Raw genomic sequence first — 17451 nt, 5'->3', positions numbered from 1 at the left:
GGCCAAGCCATCACAGGGAACCTGCACCGAACCGAATATAGACCGAAAAACTCCAGACTTGAAACCGTCGAAACTATTTCTTTTGATCGATGCAGAACGCTCTCTCTGGGATACGCTTCACTTTGGAACATAGTATCCGATATTGTTTTACTCGTTCTTGGACTTGAAATATAGGAAAAAGGCATGGCTAACAATGGCCAATAATTTCAACAAATTTATATTGTACAAATGTTTTAAACCTGAAAAGCAACAAATTTGGAAAAATTCCGCATTTTTAAGTCATACATCCAATATATATATCTTATACATCATAATCCAATATATATATCTTTTAATGAATTATAAAAAACAATTTTGGATTTAAATTTTTGTTAAACATTTTTTTGGTTTAATATTTTTTGGAAAATTTACCTATAAACGGAACTTCAAATAGGATGTGCAATAGGGCTATAACCATTTTACATTTTTTCGCAAATATCAAAATAGCTATTTTTATTTAAAAAAAATAGTATTACTTTTTCCAGGTTGTCAAAAAAGTTCACCCACTAAACGCGGTAAGGGCCAAAATTTGATTATATCCCTAATGTGCAACCTCTAAACGTTATCCGATTTTGCTAAAATTTTCAGCATTTGATTTTGAGATCGCAAAATTGCAATCATTTTTCAAAACTAACTCGTGGATATTTTTAGCAAAAAATTTTTTGTAAAGTATTTATAAATATTTGACATCGGAAAGCTCATTTAAAATAAATGGATTTATTCTATAAAACTTCACTAAAATATTATTTAATCTGTGATCTTTGTGAAGATCATACCATCTGTCTTGAAGATTTTCATCGATACTTACTGATTTCAACTATTGTATCTGTTTGTAAGTCACTTGACACATGTATTTACCTTTAACGTGTTTAATGATATAAATAGTTGAGTAGCTACCTATATTTCTCAAGGTTTTAATAAAGTATGGCATGATGGTTTATTATATAAAATAAATCAAAACTTACCCGCTAATACTCAAAGACTCTTAGAAAGTTATTTAACTGGTCGAAAATTTGGGATTAAAGGCCCCTAGGTAGTATTTTAGGCCCTACTATATATTTAATATACACTAGGGTGGCCCTTAATAAACGAAAGTTAGATTTTGGCCATTCTCACCCTCCAGTTTGGTGAACATTAGTTAAAAAAATCATCCTGAAAATTTTTTAGGATAATCGGTTGGAAAATTCCAAATATTGAAAAATTTGACTTTTGACCTTCACGATTTAAGGGTTAACGTTTTCCGATTTTAGTAAAAGTTTCAGAGCATATTTAGAATTATCTGCACTATAATATTCATAATAAGTTTTGCTTAAAATTCATAAGAGTAATGAAATACAGCTCATTCGCCAAAAAATTGCCAAATAATTGGTTTTTCTCGAAAATTTCAAAATTTAAATCGCAGGTACGGAAAAACTATAAGAGATATGCACATAATTTTTTCACATTTTTATTCCCTATTATGTTCTTAATAAATTCCAATGAGATGATCAACAAATTCTGATATTTGTTTAACAAAATTTTTAAAAATTTGAAAATGGAGTTTTGAAATTGTCGTTAAAAAATTTTTTTGTTCATACCTAAGAACAGGTTAACGGTATCCTACGAAGACAAAAACTCATATACAAGTATATATGGACATATTTTAAGTAAAAATGAGCTTTCATTTTAATATTTATCAAAATATGTTTATTTTATTCCTACCTTTCTTGTTCTAGTTGCCTGAGACACGTTAATGGCCTGGCGAATTTTTAATAACATTAACATTTTTTGACCAATTTCTGTTTTTTATGTCTCATTAGAACGACAATTACGTACACATTTCGATTATTTTAAATTAAATTGCAAAGGTAATTTTTTAATGGCAAAATTTTTACAAAAACTATCATCTCGATTCTTACAGGATCATATGCTACAACTGGAAATATGGTTAAATATATCGGTTTACATCTCGAACATCGTCCGACTTGGAAATTAGGGTGTGTAAATTTTTTTGGTCAACAGGCGTATAGCAAAAACGTAATCTACGAAAAATTCTAAGAAAATTTCCTCAAGAGACTATGGGTCTAAAATTAAAACCTAGCGTAAAGAGCTTTATTTACAACTTTAACATTTTCGTAGAATATTTTAATCCTTAAACGTCCTTTTTTAAAGTATTTTTTTTTGATTTCCTCGAAAAAGGGTCAAATTAACCCCTAAAGAGTGGAGATAGAGGGGTAAGATCTTCCACAAAAATGATCCCCATAAAATTCCGCAATATAACTCTGACAGTAAGAATTCTCTCAGACATTAACTTATAAAATTTTTTTCAGTTAGTTAGTTAATGCACCCTTTGATCAAAAAATTAAAAATTTGGCCCACTGTTAAAAAAAATTCAGAACAGCTGGTCTAAAGTTCATTCTACAAAAATTATCTCCTCAACATGCCCTTTCAGAATTATAGGTCGCTATTCTGTTCCAATCAAAAAGTCTCAATTTGTTGGACAGTGATATTTCTTAAACGTGTATTTTGAAGACTCTCAGCGGGAGCTAATTTATTTTTTTTTGGTAATTTTCTTAGAATTTTGTGTAGATTCCGATTTTGCTTTACGCCTGTCACGTTTTTTCACGCCCGAACAAATTGACAAAATTAACTGAAATTAAATTAAATGTAATGCAAATAAATTGGCTGATCGTTAGAAACACTACTCTTAGCTGTTACTTTATAAGAAATTCGATTTTAAAACCAATTTGGTGTTATGGCACACAGTTATGGTGCACAGGCACAGCTTCAAATATAGAGAAAATTGAAAGACGTCAAATTATTAAAAAGCATATTAAAAACTCGAATATACACAAATATCTTGATAAAAACAGAGGTTTCAAAACAAAGTTATTTCAACAAACTTGAAATACACTATCCCGAAACATTCTAAATAATAGTGTCTACCATCCAAAGTCTTTAAATGAAGAATGCATAATTAAATCAACTATGAAACAATTCTTTATTATCTAGCTGTTAAATTAAAATCAAATAAATTAGAAATTCATTGCAAACATTTTTATTTGATTCCCTAAAATAAAATCTTTCAAAATCAAACTTATTAAAATGAAATCAATTCATCTGCATACATGTTTAAATATTTAATTTACAGTTATCTAATTAAAATTTGTTTTAATTATTTCACATGAAATGTTTAAGCGTAAATCAATTAAAACAAAATATTGGTAAAGATTTTCAAATACTTAATTTCTTAAATGTTTGCAGACACTCTGGTAAATTTGTTAATCTTTTTATGTTTTTGTCTGGTCGGTTTCAAAAATAAATCTTCTTAAACTAAAGACTTGATGATATGTATTACATTAAGGCCTAGATTAACAATTTGTAAATCGGTTACAAGTAGAATTTCTAATTCGTAATTTCTTTTTAGAGCGATATCGGAGGAATAACTAACTGAACGATGACGGGATGGGATCGTATAAAGGATCTTTTAGGGATTTAGTGTCAATCCCATGTAAGTTTTAGTTTTTAACAAGATTTTAAATGCATTCTAATGAATTTTTCATTTATTATTTTCCAAAATATTGCGTTGTCCTTCAAAGGCCGTTGAAAGATACTCAAATGTAAATGTAATGACTATATTTATATGAACACATGATATTTATTTATGCTATTTTCTATTTATCTATCTATACTATACATAAATTAAAATATATTACACATAAATATAGAATTTAATAGACATATATGTGCATTAGGATGGCCTCCAAAAACAGTTGAGGATGTTCTCAACTACAATTAAAGTTTAATTCATTCTAAGATACCGTTTCTAAATATTTTTGTCCTGTCGTCAATATTTGGAGAGAGGACGAAAGGATCAAAGGACGATATTTTTATGACTTTCTTTCATATTTATCGCAAAAGGAAACATGACATTTTCATGTAATGTTTTTAATGTCGTGTGAGTCCACAAATATTGCAACCAGTAATGTAAAGTAAAAGAAACTAGTTAAATTAAATACATTATACACCTTATATAATATCACCGAATCGTTTTTTCCAAGGTTGACTACACTCATAGAAAAATGCATCTTTATATATTGATGATGCCCTATCATCAGAATTTTGACATCAATGTTACGACAGATGGCATCAATGAAACGAAAAGAGACATCATTACAATGACGAACGTCATTATAAAATTTTGTCATGATGTCATGATGACACTTTGACATCATACATTTTGTCAATAAATATGTGTCAATTAATCATTCCTCTGATGTTAGTGTGTCATTGAAATGATGAGTTTTTGTCATTAAATTAATGCCGATTAGTCATTTCTTTAATGCCAATGTATTGCATTGATGACAGTTTGTCATCAAATTGAACCCGAAGAGTCATTCCTCCGATGTTACTGTGTCATCGCACTGATGACATTTTTTTATTAAACTGACTCCGAATAGTCATTTCTGTGATGACTATATGACATCACATTGAAAACATTTTCACATTGATGACAATTTTGTCAATTGATGTAAAGGCTGACATCACAATGATGAAAAGTGTCATGGGTTCAAAAACGAAGACACTTGACATAGAATTGATGTGCAAATACATCAGCGTTATGATGGTTTTTCTATCAGTGTACGGATTCAAAACGGTACAAGGGTAACTGCAACGATAGTTTGGATAATTTCGGTAACGATGACTTAGCGGTAACGGTATTTCCTAATATTTCGACAACTATAAAATATCGTGATAACGTTAATTTCATTCTGAATTTAATTAATGATATCATTTGAGAAACATAAAAATAAGCTTATAAAGTTGGTATTAAATTCTGTAGATTTCAATAAAAAATTTTTATTTTTTTAATTAAAAATTATTTATAGAATAGTTGTAACGGTATTTAGAGGTAAAGGTAAAGGTAACGGTAATGACAGTTGAACTGAAAAGGAATTTTAGGGGAAATTTTAGCCAACCTTGGTTATTTCCGTTTTTCGAAATTCTATTGATAGAAAGTTTATTGCCTTACGACATTATGATAGTCCATGTTAAAATAAAATTCGAATTAAATGGTTTGAATATTTTTAGAATTATTCGATACCAAAATTTTAAATTTTCTTTACAATAAAAAATTAAGATAAAAACCTTAAACAAATGAATTTTTTATCCTTTGATCCAGCTTACCAAATACTGATGCGAATACAAACATTTTGAGAAATGGTCTCCTCAAACAAACTAAACTTTCCTTTTAGTTGGAAGTATTATTTTTTCTCCATACAAACGAGGAGACCCTAATGTACATATATAAAAAACCAATGTATATAAATAAGTATGTATGTGCAAAAATATAAACTATATAAATTTTGTGTGTTTCTAATCAAATAATCCAACACCTTCAAAATAATAATAATAAATAAATAATAAATAAATATTCTATGAAATTTTATTCGATAAAATTGTTTTCGAAATTGTCCTTGCACATGTCGAATACAAACATAATGGACAATATTTGAAATACTGGCAAAGCTATTAGAAAATATCTAAATAAATAAATAGCAAATAGACCGACAGACCAACATTTTCATACTGTTTCATACTTCATTTTGTATTTAATACAATTTGTTGTTTAAGTTTTTTATATTGTTCACCTAGTTTAACAAAAGAATTAAAATATTTTATTTTTTGGTTTTAATACCTTTACATCTTTGTTCAATTATTAAAATATGAGAGTTTCAGACCGACCATAAAATATGCAGTAAAACATGGTTTGTAGAAATTATTTACATAATAAAAAATAGGTAAATATAATAATATAAAAAATTCACTCAATTTACAGCAAACAAATGAATGAAATAAATTGCAAAAAGATTTTAAAATAAAATTATTAAATTGAGTAAATTGAGTAAATATTTAAATACTTACAAATCTAATTTTACAATAAAAAAAAAATAATAAAAAATTAGGTGTGAATTGTGCAAACAGTTAAATTGTTTGTATTAAAATTGCTTTAAAAATACTTGAAAATATCCAGCAGTGCGTAAAAATAAATAAATATTTTATAAACTAAATCAATACTTGGTTACACCAGCTTGTAATAAAAATTAATAAATAGTTTCTTTGAAAATATGACAAAACCAACATACACTGAACGAAAACAAGATATGCATATGTATTGCATTAAAATAATTTTAGTGATCAAATATGGGCATTCTATAAGAGGTTAAGTTAGAATAGTTATTGGAGTAAAATCCTACACATTTATACTTATTTGATTACTTTGGTACAAGACGACACTTAAACAAAATTCCCGGGGTAGAAAGAACCATTCAAAATTCGTTATAAAATTCAAAATACGACCACTGGTATAAGAACTGAGCAGTATTCTACTTCCCGTTCTCATCTATACAGCTCAGAAATGATTATATTTCACTCCCAGTGGCTGCCACTGTCGCCCTAATAAGACCGTATCCAGTTATCACAGGTATAATATCCTAGTAATCGGCAGTAATGAGGTAGAACGCAATATAATCAGTCATCTGGCAATGCTGCAATCATTCCTAGATCCCCATTTCATCTTTAGTCAAATATTTAGTTACACGCCGAATTCTATGAATTTAAATCATATTTAATATAAAGTAACCCCCATAAATTAGCCCTAGCATTCCCCTGTATGTCTACTAACTGACTCACAAGAATAAGTAAAGTTTCACATTCCTATAGCTACGTATACACGATTGTCATATTCTTACAATATTGCTATAAAATGTTCAATAAATGGTTAACACCCATCAACATAAGTTGTGTTAACCATTTTCTGAGCATGATCCTGACAATCTGACAATATTGTACTACATTCTCTAAATATAAATGAATTGTGCTAAAAAATATTGATTTAGGTACAGAGTCGGATATTTATCGGAATTAATAACAAAACAAATGAAAATGTCATGTGTATTCGGCTGTGTCGAATCTTATATATCGAGTACCAAATATTATTTAAGGAGTGAGATCGAAAAGTTTTGATTTTTTATTTGATTGTTATTCTTATTACAACTTACCAAAAATATTATTTTTATAGTTCTAATCAATTGTTATGAATTTATGAACCTTTTCCGGAAACCCTTCCATTAAGGTTTTAATAGTGATTTCTGTCACTTTGTTCGCACAGGTAGTCCATCTCCATTTAAAATCTTCCAATACTTTTGGACACCTTTTTTGTGCCCAAAATCTCTTAGTTTGGAGGATTTGCCTCTTAAGAACTTGCTGTCACTATGATAAGCATGCCAAATCAGGCCAAAAATAAGTGGACACATTAAGAAGTCTTATGAATGGAAGCATCCTCTTTTGTAAACATTTCTTGATGTAAATTTCGATATTTATAAAGACCTTTGTACCAAAGTTTTTTCTGCTTTTGGGTCCTAAACTTTTCTACAACATTTCCTCGAGCATCAGCAACATACAAATATTGACCAGGAAGCTGCGTACGTTTCGTCATCCATTATGCAGCAGATATATTTTTTGTATACAATTTTACTTCAATTTCCGTGCTCTGTCTTTGGCCTCTAAATTTTTAGCCGAGTTCCTGTCAGGAACTTTTGAGCCTTGTATGTTTTTAAACCTGCATTGGCTTTAATTTTTCATACCAAATATTCCGAGTACTGAGCTAACGGGGCTAACTAACATCCTACCGGATGTGTTCGGAGCTCTTTTGAAAATGTTTTCTATTTATTGGCTTTAGAAGCATCATGGGGACCAATCCTTCTATCTGAACCAGATTTTCTATCAACGTACAAGTTCTTCCGATACTATTTAATAACATTGGAATCAGTTTGACGGCAGACCTTTGATTCTTTGGTCAACTTTTTGTAGCACCAAGTTGAGTTTTGTTGAAAATATTTAATCATTTTAGTACGCACTTTTTTCTCGTCATTCATTTTAATCAGATTAACAACAAATGAACATAATTGACATTAAACATAATAACTAACATATTTTTGAAATAAAACTTGGGTTTAAAGTTAAGGAAAAACGAGTGTTAAGGTTTTTTCGATCTCACTCCTTATTCCAAATATTTAATTTTTACGGGTTTATGATTTTAACATTAACGTATTTAAAATTCGTACTGCACCGATATTCGTGCTTTTTAGCCCATAACTGTCCTCGATCCAACCGTTTAAATTACACTCTGCTACAAAATAACACTTTTTGTCAGAACTTGAGAAGCGACCTAATGGAGGTTGTAGGCCTAGGTGAGGACATACTAAAATCATTTTCCAAGATTTTCAAACACCCTCAAAATTTTGAGTTATTTTGAAAAAACTGTTTTACGGTACGTCGTAGTACTTTAGTACCTCTAACTCTAACTGTATGCTTAAAATCTATATTCTAAGAAATTGTGTAAGATTTTATAAATAAATCTTACCCAATTCAACAAGATTATTTTAATTTTTTTCTATGAAACCCTTATTTTTCTGCAAAGTATTTTAAAGAAAATTTAGTGTAGACAAGAACGAGACATTAGTGGTTAAAATCGGTTTATACTTGCAAAAGTTATTAAACGTTGTCGAAAAAAGTTCAACAAAATTTACCTTATAAATTAAAAATTGTACAAATATTTTTTTGTATAGTTTTATGTTTTTATACCCTTCACCTTCATGAGAAGGGTATATATAAGTTTGTCATTCCGTTTGTAATTTCCACATTTTTCATTTCCGACCCTATAAAGTATATGGATCCTTATAGATAGCGGAGTCGATTAAGCCATGTCCGTCTGTATGTCTGTCTGTCCGTCTGTTAGTTGAAATCCATTTTCTGAAGACCCCAGATATCTTCGGGATCCAAATCTTCAATAATTCTGTCAGACATGCTTTCGAGAAGCAAGTTGGACCTACAATGGGTCAAAATCGGGAAAAATATTTTTTGACACGAATTTTTTTTTCATCAAAAAATTTTTTTTGTCATAAATTTTTGTCAAAAAAATTTAAAATTGTATGCCATGTTATGTCAAATATGAGAAAAAAAATATATGAATAAAAATAAAGAAAATTTAAAAATTGTTTACATTTGAAAAACATAATTCATTTGCATACTCCAAAAAAATATTTACTCCTTTTATTGGCTCACGAGAAGGTAGTACATTTGGCTTTAAACGTGTGCGTTTAGAGTCTTGATGAAGCTCAATGTAATCGCTGTTATCAAAATGGTACATACACATCATGGGGTGTTTCTCAACGGCGCAAGCTGTACTCCATTCTTTAATTTTTTGTTCAGGACATTTTAAAAACCTTATATCATTTTGTTCGAATGAACATTTGCGCACAGCACATTTCCCACGCATGTTTCTTTTTATATGGTTTAATAGTTAAATTGATTTCTCCACAAAAATATTTAATAACAATTTTTTTAATTTTTGATGTTTTATTTTAATTTTCTATTTTATATATGTAAGTCTGACAATTCAAGGCATGAAAAATTGAGAACTTACTTTTCTACTGATTCTACCTTGTAATGGTTGTATCATGGTTTGAACCAAAGTTTACCTAGTAGTCCGACTCTCAATTTTTTAAAATTACTCTCTCACATATACGGGTACCGTGTGAGTTCAGAGAAATGTTAACCAATGAAATGTCTTGCAATTTTAACTTTTGATAAAAATAACGTTTTTTACACATTATTACACTAACACATGTTATTCTTTATTTTTTTAAAACACTTTTTGCACATTTTCATTGTTAAAACGATTCTATTTTGCACAAATCAAGAAAAAATATTTTTGGAATTTCTGACATGTAATTTTTTGTTATTGTAGAATTTAAATTATAAGACAGAGTTCCAATTTTTGGTATTGAAAATTCATACAAATTAAAATTTAAAACATTTTTATAGAACTCTGTTGCCTGGAGAAAATTTAAAAGGTACCAACACATGTGTAATTTTGTTACTAACACATGTATAGAGTTAGGTACTTTTTCACTAATACATGCTTATAGTTAGGTACTGCTGTCAAAGAGTTGGAGTTGTTATACTTTGGTTTGAACTTTTATGAACATTTTGTTTTTTTAATTTTTTTAAATTTCTTTTTGTTATTTACGTACATACATTCATTGAAAAATATTTTCCATTATTTGAATGTATATGCTGGAAAAAGTTTTGAAGCTTTTTTCAAATATATCAGATATCAGATTTATTTAAAAAAACTGTGATACATACAAATTTCAATCCATGTCATTAGACCATACCGCGTTTTACCTGACATTTTTTTCAGTTAAATTAATTTTCAATAAAATTTCGTCGTTAAATTGACAAACGAACGGATATGGATAAATCTGCTAAGTCTTTTACTAGGTCCTATAATATGTTTACTTTAACATATGGGCAATTCCACGAGAATGACTACCACGACCGAAAACCAAATAACCCTTGAAACTTTTTTTCAAGATGATTTGAATAGGAGAAAACACTAAAATATTACTATGTGTAAAAATTTAGAGCTTATTACAAGATTATTGGCAAAAATAATAGTTTAAACTGACTATATTTAATTTTTTAATTTAATTGGCATGTTTTAGGCTAAAATTGCGGTTAAAACTAAGTTCCGAATTATCATATAGTATGAAATGAATTTGACTCTGGTTGTTTATTTGCTATTATAAAATTGTTTATTGAAACCGAATGTATATTTTCCATTAATTATTTTAGCTTTTTTTTGTATACATATATTTACAGAATATATATTGTTTTATTATAAGAGAAAAATCTGTCACGTTCAGTATGTCACGTATGATATTAAATTTTATTTATTATTAAATCATCCAAAGATTATTTTTATTTAAATATAACGGATTGTAAAGGAAAAATATTTCGTTTAGTGTAAGAAATTAAAAGAAAACATAACGTCTCTCACGATTCGAAAATTTTCGCATATTTCTACATGTAATTCAAAATAATTTCCGTTTTATGTCACGTACGATATACCCTTATTTCGGTCGATATTTTGGACAACAATGTTTCGAAAGAACTTTTTATTATTTTCAAATATAGTACCCTCTGAATGGAACATACACAGAAAAAACTATATTTCAATTCAAACATTTATCACATGTTGAACTGGTTTCAATTATTTCATAATTGAATCAAGTATTCAAATTATCTATTCAATAATTTTTGTATTTAAAGTTCTACCAATAACGAAAATTTTATATTATATAATTTTGAGTTTTGAATTTTGATAATTTTGACAATTAAATTATCAAAATTCAAAACTCAAAATTCAATAGAAAATATCAGAAAATTTTGTTTTTTAGCACATGAATACTTGATTCAATTATGAAATAATTGGAACCAGTTCAATATGTGATAAATATTTGAATTGAAACGGTTTAAGAAATAGTTTTTTTCTGTGTAAAGACCAAATTATTTTTCAGATACTCTTATTTTTGCAAAATCTATTCCACTCTATAGGCGTACAAATGTCACATACGATGATATGGAATTGCCCATATAGTAACTAAATTATATAATAGATACATTTTAATTAAAGGTAGTACATTAAATATTAAAAAAAAAACTTTTTATCTTTCAGTGTAAAATTAAAACTGTTGATAAAAATAAAAAATGTGTATGTAGTTTGTTTTTTTACAGCTCTATTTAAATATAAATAAAAGTGCATAAATAAATAAATAAATAAAAAAAAATATAATAAATTCTTGTTTTACATGTCAAATAAATTTGTTTAAAAACCAAAATGATTAAAGAGATTAAATGAATGAATGATTTGGATAGTGGGTTTGGGCTTGATAGTGGATGAAGTAGTTTGGCTGAGTGAGTGAGTAAGTGAGTGTTGGCAGTGGTGCTAGTAGTAAGTAGTAGTGTTAAATATTAAGTGGCAGTTGAATTTTTAATTTGCAAAATTGTTTATAATATTTTAAAAAAAAATTATAATAATAAAAAGAAATAAATCAATAATAGTGTGTATAGTAGAGTAGTAGAAGTGGTAAGTGGTAGTATTTAGATGATTATGATGATGGGATAATCACCTCACTTATTAGGGGTTCCGCTAAATGATTATCGGTGACTCTTGTCATAACAGTCTCCGTAAAAGTCGATTTTGTTATCGTCTCAGTAATGCGACCCATTTCGGTGGGAGCTGCTGGGAACATGGGCATATCGGGAACAGCCTTATTGACGGTTACAGTAACACCAGCTACACCAACTTCATTTGGCTTGGCCACATGCACTTGATGCTGAGAACCACCGCTTAGGAAATGTGCCGGTATCATTGCCTGAAAATCTTCACTCGTCAATGGCCTTAAAGGTGTAGGCTGTGCGTATTGGAATTTTTTTATTTTTTTTTTTTTGGTTTGTTTCGCATAAACAAATTGTGTTGGATGTTGTTGTTGTTGTCGGTGGAATAATTAGAAGGATTAATCGGATGGAGATTTTTATTGTCATTTTTCAGGATTGGGAAGAGTTATAATTTTGGGAACAGTTTTAACATTGTGGTGATTCGTTATCAATCATTATTTTTTTGTTTAGTTGTAGGTTCATTGTTGTTTATTTTAATTTTAGTTTTATTAAAAATATTATTGAGTTTAATTGGGTTTTCACACATACACACACAAAAAAGAGAGAGAAAAAAGAGAGAAAATCATTTGTTTAGGATTTTTTTTTTTCATAAAAATTAAATTCTAGGTTTTTGCGTTTACTTGTTTAAACTTAAAATTAAAATGCATTAAATAAAGCCAATTTTTTTGGAATAAAATATTATTAAACTAATAAACTGCGAAACGAAAAAATAAACCTAATGAAAGTTAATTTAATTACAGATATGCAAATGATTTTATTTGTGGAATTTAGAAAAAAATAGTTACTAAATATACAGTGATGTACAACCTAGGTATATGTAAATTAATTTCAGAACTATTTTACATTAACGTATTTAGGGGACAAATTCTCGAACTCGTAATCGAAATAAATTTCGAAATCTTCAGGCCTGTCACATCGAAAGTGAAATTAATTCCGTAATTTGCTTCTTCACAAAAAGTAAAACGAAAATTTTTAATGGATGAAACCACTTTCAGTTTTCAAAGTGAAATTTATATTTGTTTGTATTTATTTGTTTTTTTTTTTAAATTTTAATCAATTAAAATCTACGGAAATGAAACCATTCCGAACGAAATGTGTGACAGGACTGCTTATTAGAATTCAATATAGATTTATATACATTTTATACGATATCTTTTAAGAGAATCACAAACATAATAGAACTCGCTCGTTCGAATAAGTATTCGCTCGTATACGAAGTCCTCTGAGAGATGTTATGATTCAATTTCGTAGCTACACTAGACGAAAACGCACCGCAATGCAAAACTAATGACAATCGATGGATTTAAGATTTTGCCGAACAAATTTTCTGCCTTTTGTAACTGGGTGATCCGATTGGTACGAAATTTCAGATAGGATAGCAGAAGAGTACTGGATTCGTACAAAATATTGATTACAATTTTTTTCGTGTGATCGAAAAGATAATTTCTAAACAAAAGAGTGGAATTCGAACATAATATATCACAATGAAATTTTTACATTGGTACACCTTTGGATACAAAATGTGATGGTGGAAACAAATAAATTTAGGCAATACAAATCCCTTATTTCCCCAAAATTTTACATTTTTGGGTATTTCGTCCATGAAGTCCACACTTGGTCCGGAGCTGGCAAAATAATATTATGAATGATTGGGAATACATCATAGTATTTAAAACTGAAGCCCATTTTAGAATCCTAGCATTGGGATTTTTGAACAATTATCATTAATTCAAAATTTCGATAAAAAAATAGGTTAAATTCGGAAGCGCCTTGGAAAAAAACTTTTAAAACTAACAAAGCTTTATAATGCTATGTTCAGACTTGGGCTTTTAAACGCGTTTAAGGAAAATTTTGATTAAGTTATTCAAAGCCGTTCACATAACATTTGAGATGATTAAGTTGACACTAAAATTAAGTTGACAAATAAAAAACAACAAACAAATTTATATTTCTTTAAGGCATTAAATATGGAAATAAATACTTTATTAATGCCCGTAATTTCAACAAATAGATATCTATCAGTGCTTAGTTACTTATGGAGTAAAAATATTTGGTAATTTTTTCCAGTAGATATTGATTTGAAATTAATGTCAAGTTACCTTTTAGGGAACTTTATCTGTTGGTTATTTTACACCGTAGATATCTACTTGTTGAAATTACGGGCATAAAGATACCAACAGATTATTTTAAACTTTTTAATTATGAAATTGTGAACATTGATGAATTATTTAAAGTTTTTTAAGGAAAAAAAAAACTTCTGTCAAAATTTATTTATCGGTACTACACTAAAAGGTGGCCGATGCTACATCATCATCAGTTTGAGGTATGTTCAGTTGATCCTACGTGATTAAGATTAAGATTTAATCATGTCCATACATTTAAATGATTAACAAATCATTTAAATGTATGGATAATCATCTCGATTTTGAAGTGATTAGAGCTTAATCACGTTTGAGATGATTAACTCTGCAAATGTGAACATAGTATTAGATCTCTAAAAACCGTTTTTCTGTGAAGCATTTTCCTTATTTTTAAATTCAAAATTTAAAAATATGTTTGGTCTCGTAGGGTATTGCTTTGAAATTGGCTCAATGCGCATAACTCAATAACTATAAGAGATAAATAACACGCCCAATATATTAGACAAAGCGCAAAAATTTCGTAGACGTTCTGAGGTGCCCTACTTTGAGAACCCACAGAGCAGCTCCTGTGGTGTGTTCAAGGCCCTAACTCGAATACTCTTCTGCTCCGCCTATGTGAAATTTCATTCCAATGGGATTAGCTGGTTAGACATGGTAAAAATATTTTGATTCTGACCCACTGTATAACACAAATTTATTCAGAGCTTAATTAAATTTTAGGAATGTGAAAATAGTCCTGCATTATGAAATTTTCAAAAACAACTAAAATTTTTCATTGCATTTTCCTTTACATGTGGCCTGGGTCACATAATAATAATATCTCAAAATTCCAGAGACTTTGAATAAATTTTTTAGAGCTGGTGTCAGAAAATTTCAACCACGCCTAATTTATTAACTTCTATTAGAATGCTTATTCGATGAAAATTACATCTGTCAATTCGAAATATGTTAATGAAGGTAGTACATCACTGATCATTAGCATACAGTGTCTCAACAAACTATTTTAATTACCTATAATTATTTTTATAAATTCGATTTTAAAATTTTATTTATTTAACTAACTAATATTATTGTATTACATATTTAATTTGGCTAATTACAATAACCAATAGTAATAAAAGTGTGAAAAGAATACAATATTATGTTTGTTAAAATTAATTAAAAACAGTAACAATATAAATACAAAAATAATATTGTTGCACTAGCCAACAGTATTAAATTAGTTTATGCTAACACAGAAACACAGTTAATAATAACAATACAAAATAACAATACATAATAATAACAATAATAATAATAATATTACTTGTTGAAATAGAATGAAATTAATTAAATTAACTAAATGAACAAACGAATGCAATAAAATATTAAATGCGAATCATAGATGATATTAGTGTTTTCAAAACGATTCAACGATTAAACGATTTAACCTTTTTTTATATCTGTATTCGAATAGTTTTCGGGCTGAAATGTTTAATCATAGAACTATCTTTGGAACAATTTTGTACGCATTTAGCATCATTCATTAATTTGTTTCTGAACTCATAAGTGGTATATAGAACTGACTAATGCTAAACAAGCTAATTCCCAGAAAACTTTTAAATGGCAATAGTGTGTCATATAAAATAATCTAGAAGTAATTATGACATCATTAGTTTCAAGGCATTTACACTGCATTGAGAACATTATACATGATATTGATAAAATTCCAAATGATTGATGAAATGCGAATTTCAAATTGCGAAGTGGAGAATAAGGACAAGGGCTTAGGGTACGGGAATTCCGGGAATTTAAAACTAATTATAACAAGTAAGAAAGTATGGTCGGTCAAGACCGAAGGTCTACACTACACTAAGTAAATGTGTAAAAGTATTTTTCTTTTAAAAATGCAGTAGTTTACTTTCGTGAATGATTTTCGGAAGGGGCCTTATACGGGTGCTATGACTAATTATGGACCAATCGCCATGAAATTAGATCACGTGATTTACGTCTATTTGAAAGTTATTTCTGTTGAATTTTTTGTGTATACCGACATTTTTAAGAGATTTATGATCATTAAAGTGAATTTCGGAAGCAAGCCTTATATGGGAGCTATGACTAATTATGCGCCGATCATCAGAAAATTAGGTTATATAAAAAAATTTACATATAAAACTTATTTGGAGTGACAAATGTGTAGTAACCTATATCAATTAAACATTTATGACTGATAAAGTCCAATTTCGGGTTGACATTTGTATGGGGAATAGCAATTTTAGGAAGTTTCAAATGTTATGTGCCAAATTTTATCAAAATATCTTCAAAATTGCGATCTGTACTTTGTCCACAAGGTTTACATGGACAGCCAGCCAGACGGAGGGACGGTCATCGTTTAATAGACTCGGAAAATTATTCAGGGGCCAAATCACCGCATTCGAAATCGAGTACTTTGTCATCGAAATTTAGTTAACGTGGATCACGGCAGTCGTTATCGAAGTAAAATAATAAATAAATAAATGAAAATATACGTATTTTTCTGATATTTTCTCAAAATAAGTGTAAAAAATATACATATTTTATTTTAAAATTGTAAAGTTTTGGGCCACAATTTGTTTTGTATTTTGTTTACGTTTTTCACAACATTACACATGGTACTTTGTGCTAATCAAAGTATAAAACATTCTGAAATTTGTCACTGGCCGATGATGAAAAATTTGAATCTATTTTTATTAAATGTTTTCTGCATTTTTTTTTCACAATTTAACAATTTATCACAAATTTATTTATTTTGTTTTCCTTTTTTGTTTTGTTTTTCTTATTGTCATATGCTTCAGCAATGTAAAAAATAGTAGTAGTTAATATAAATTACGATGGACTACCGTGATCCAAAACATTGCGGCCATCGAAATTTTTTCTACACGAACGTGTACTCGATATCGAATTTGCCCCCAGAGTCGATCGGTATAGATTAAGGTGGGTGTTAGATGTTTAAATTCAACATCTTTTTCGATAAAGGGCTTGTTCTAAATTTAAAAATATTAGTGAATATTTTAAACACCATTAGGGATGTAGTAGAAGCACTAAGCCGAAATGAAACCAATTTTCTGATAGGTGATGCAGTAATGAACATTCTTTATGATCAGCTGTTATCTATAAATTCTACGCTTTCTCAAAAAATGGTTCATGATAAAAAATGTAATGCAGACTTATGTCATTCACAATAGTT

At 28.6% G+C, this 17451-nt stretch overlaps 1 protein-coding gene across 4 annotated transcripts in view; it reads right to left on the bottom strand.

Moving 5' to 3' along the window:
- scrib (scribble) overlaps positions 1–17451 on the bottom strand; it is a 444246-nt gene that overhangs the window by 162268 nt on the left and 264527 nt on the right. For all 4 annotated transcript variants that reach the window (XM_065515081.1, XM_065515077.1, XM_065515078.1 and 1 more), the window contains exon 18: positions 12057–12341. In XM_065515081.1, coding sequence (XP_065371153.1) covers positions 12057–12341 — 285 coding nt within the window. The remainder of the gene's footprint in view (positions 1–12056; positions 12342–17451) is intronic.

This window comes from Calliphora vicina, chromosome 1, assembly GCF_958450345.1.
Source record: "Calliphora vicina chromosome 1, idCalVici1.1, whole genome shotgun sequence".
NCBI classification, from domain to species: domain Eukaryota; kingdom Metazoa; phylum Arthropoda; class Insecta; order Diptera; family Calliphoridae; genus Calliphora; species Calliphora vicina.
Note: the sequence above shows the minus strand (reverse complement) of the source record. Positions and strands in the feature narration are given on the sequence as shown.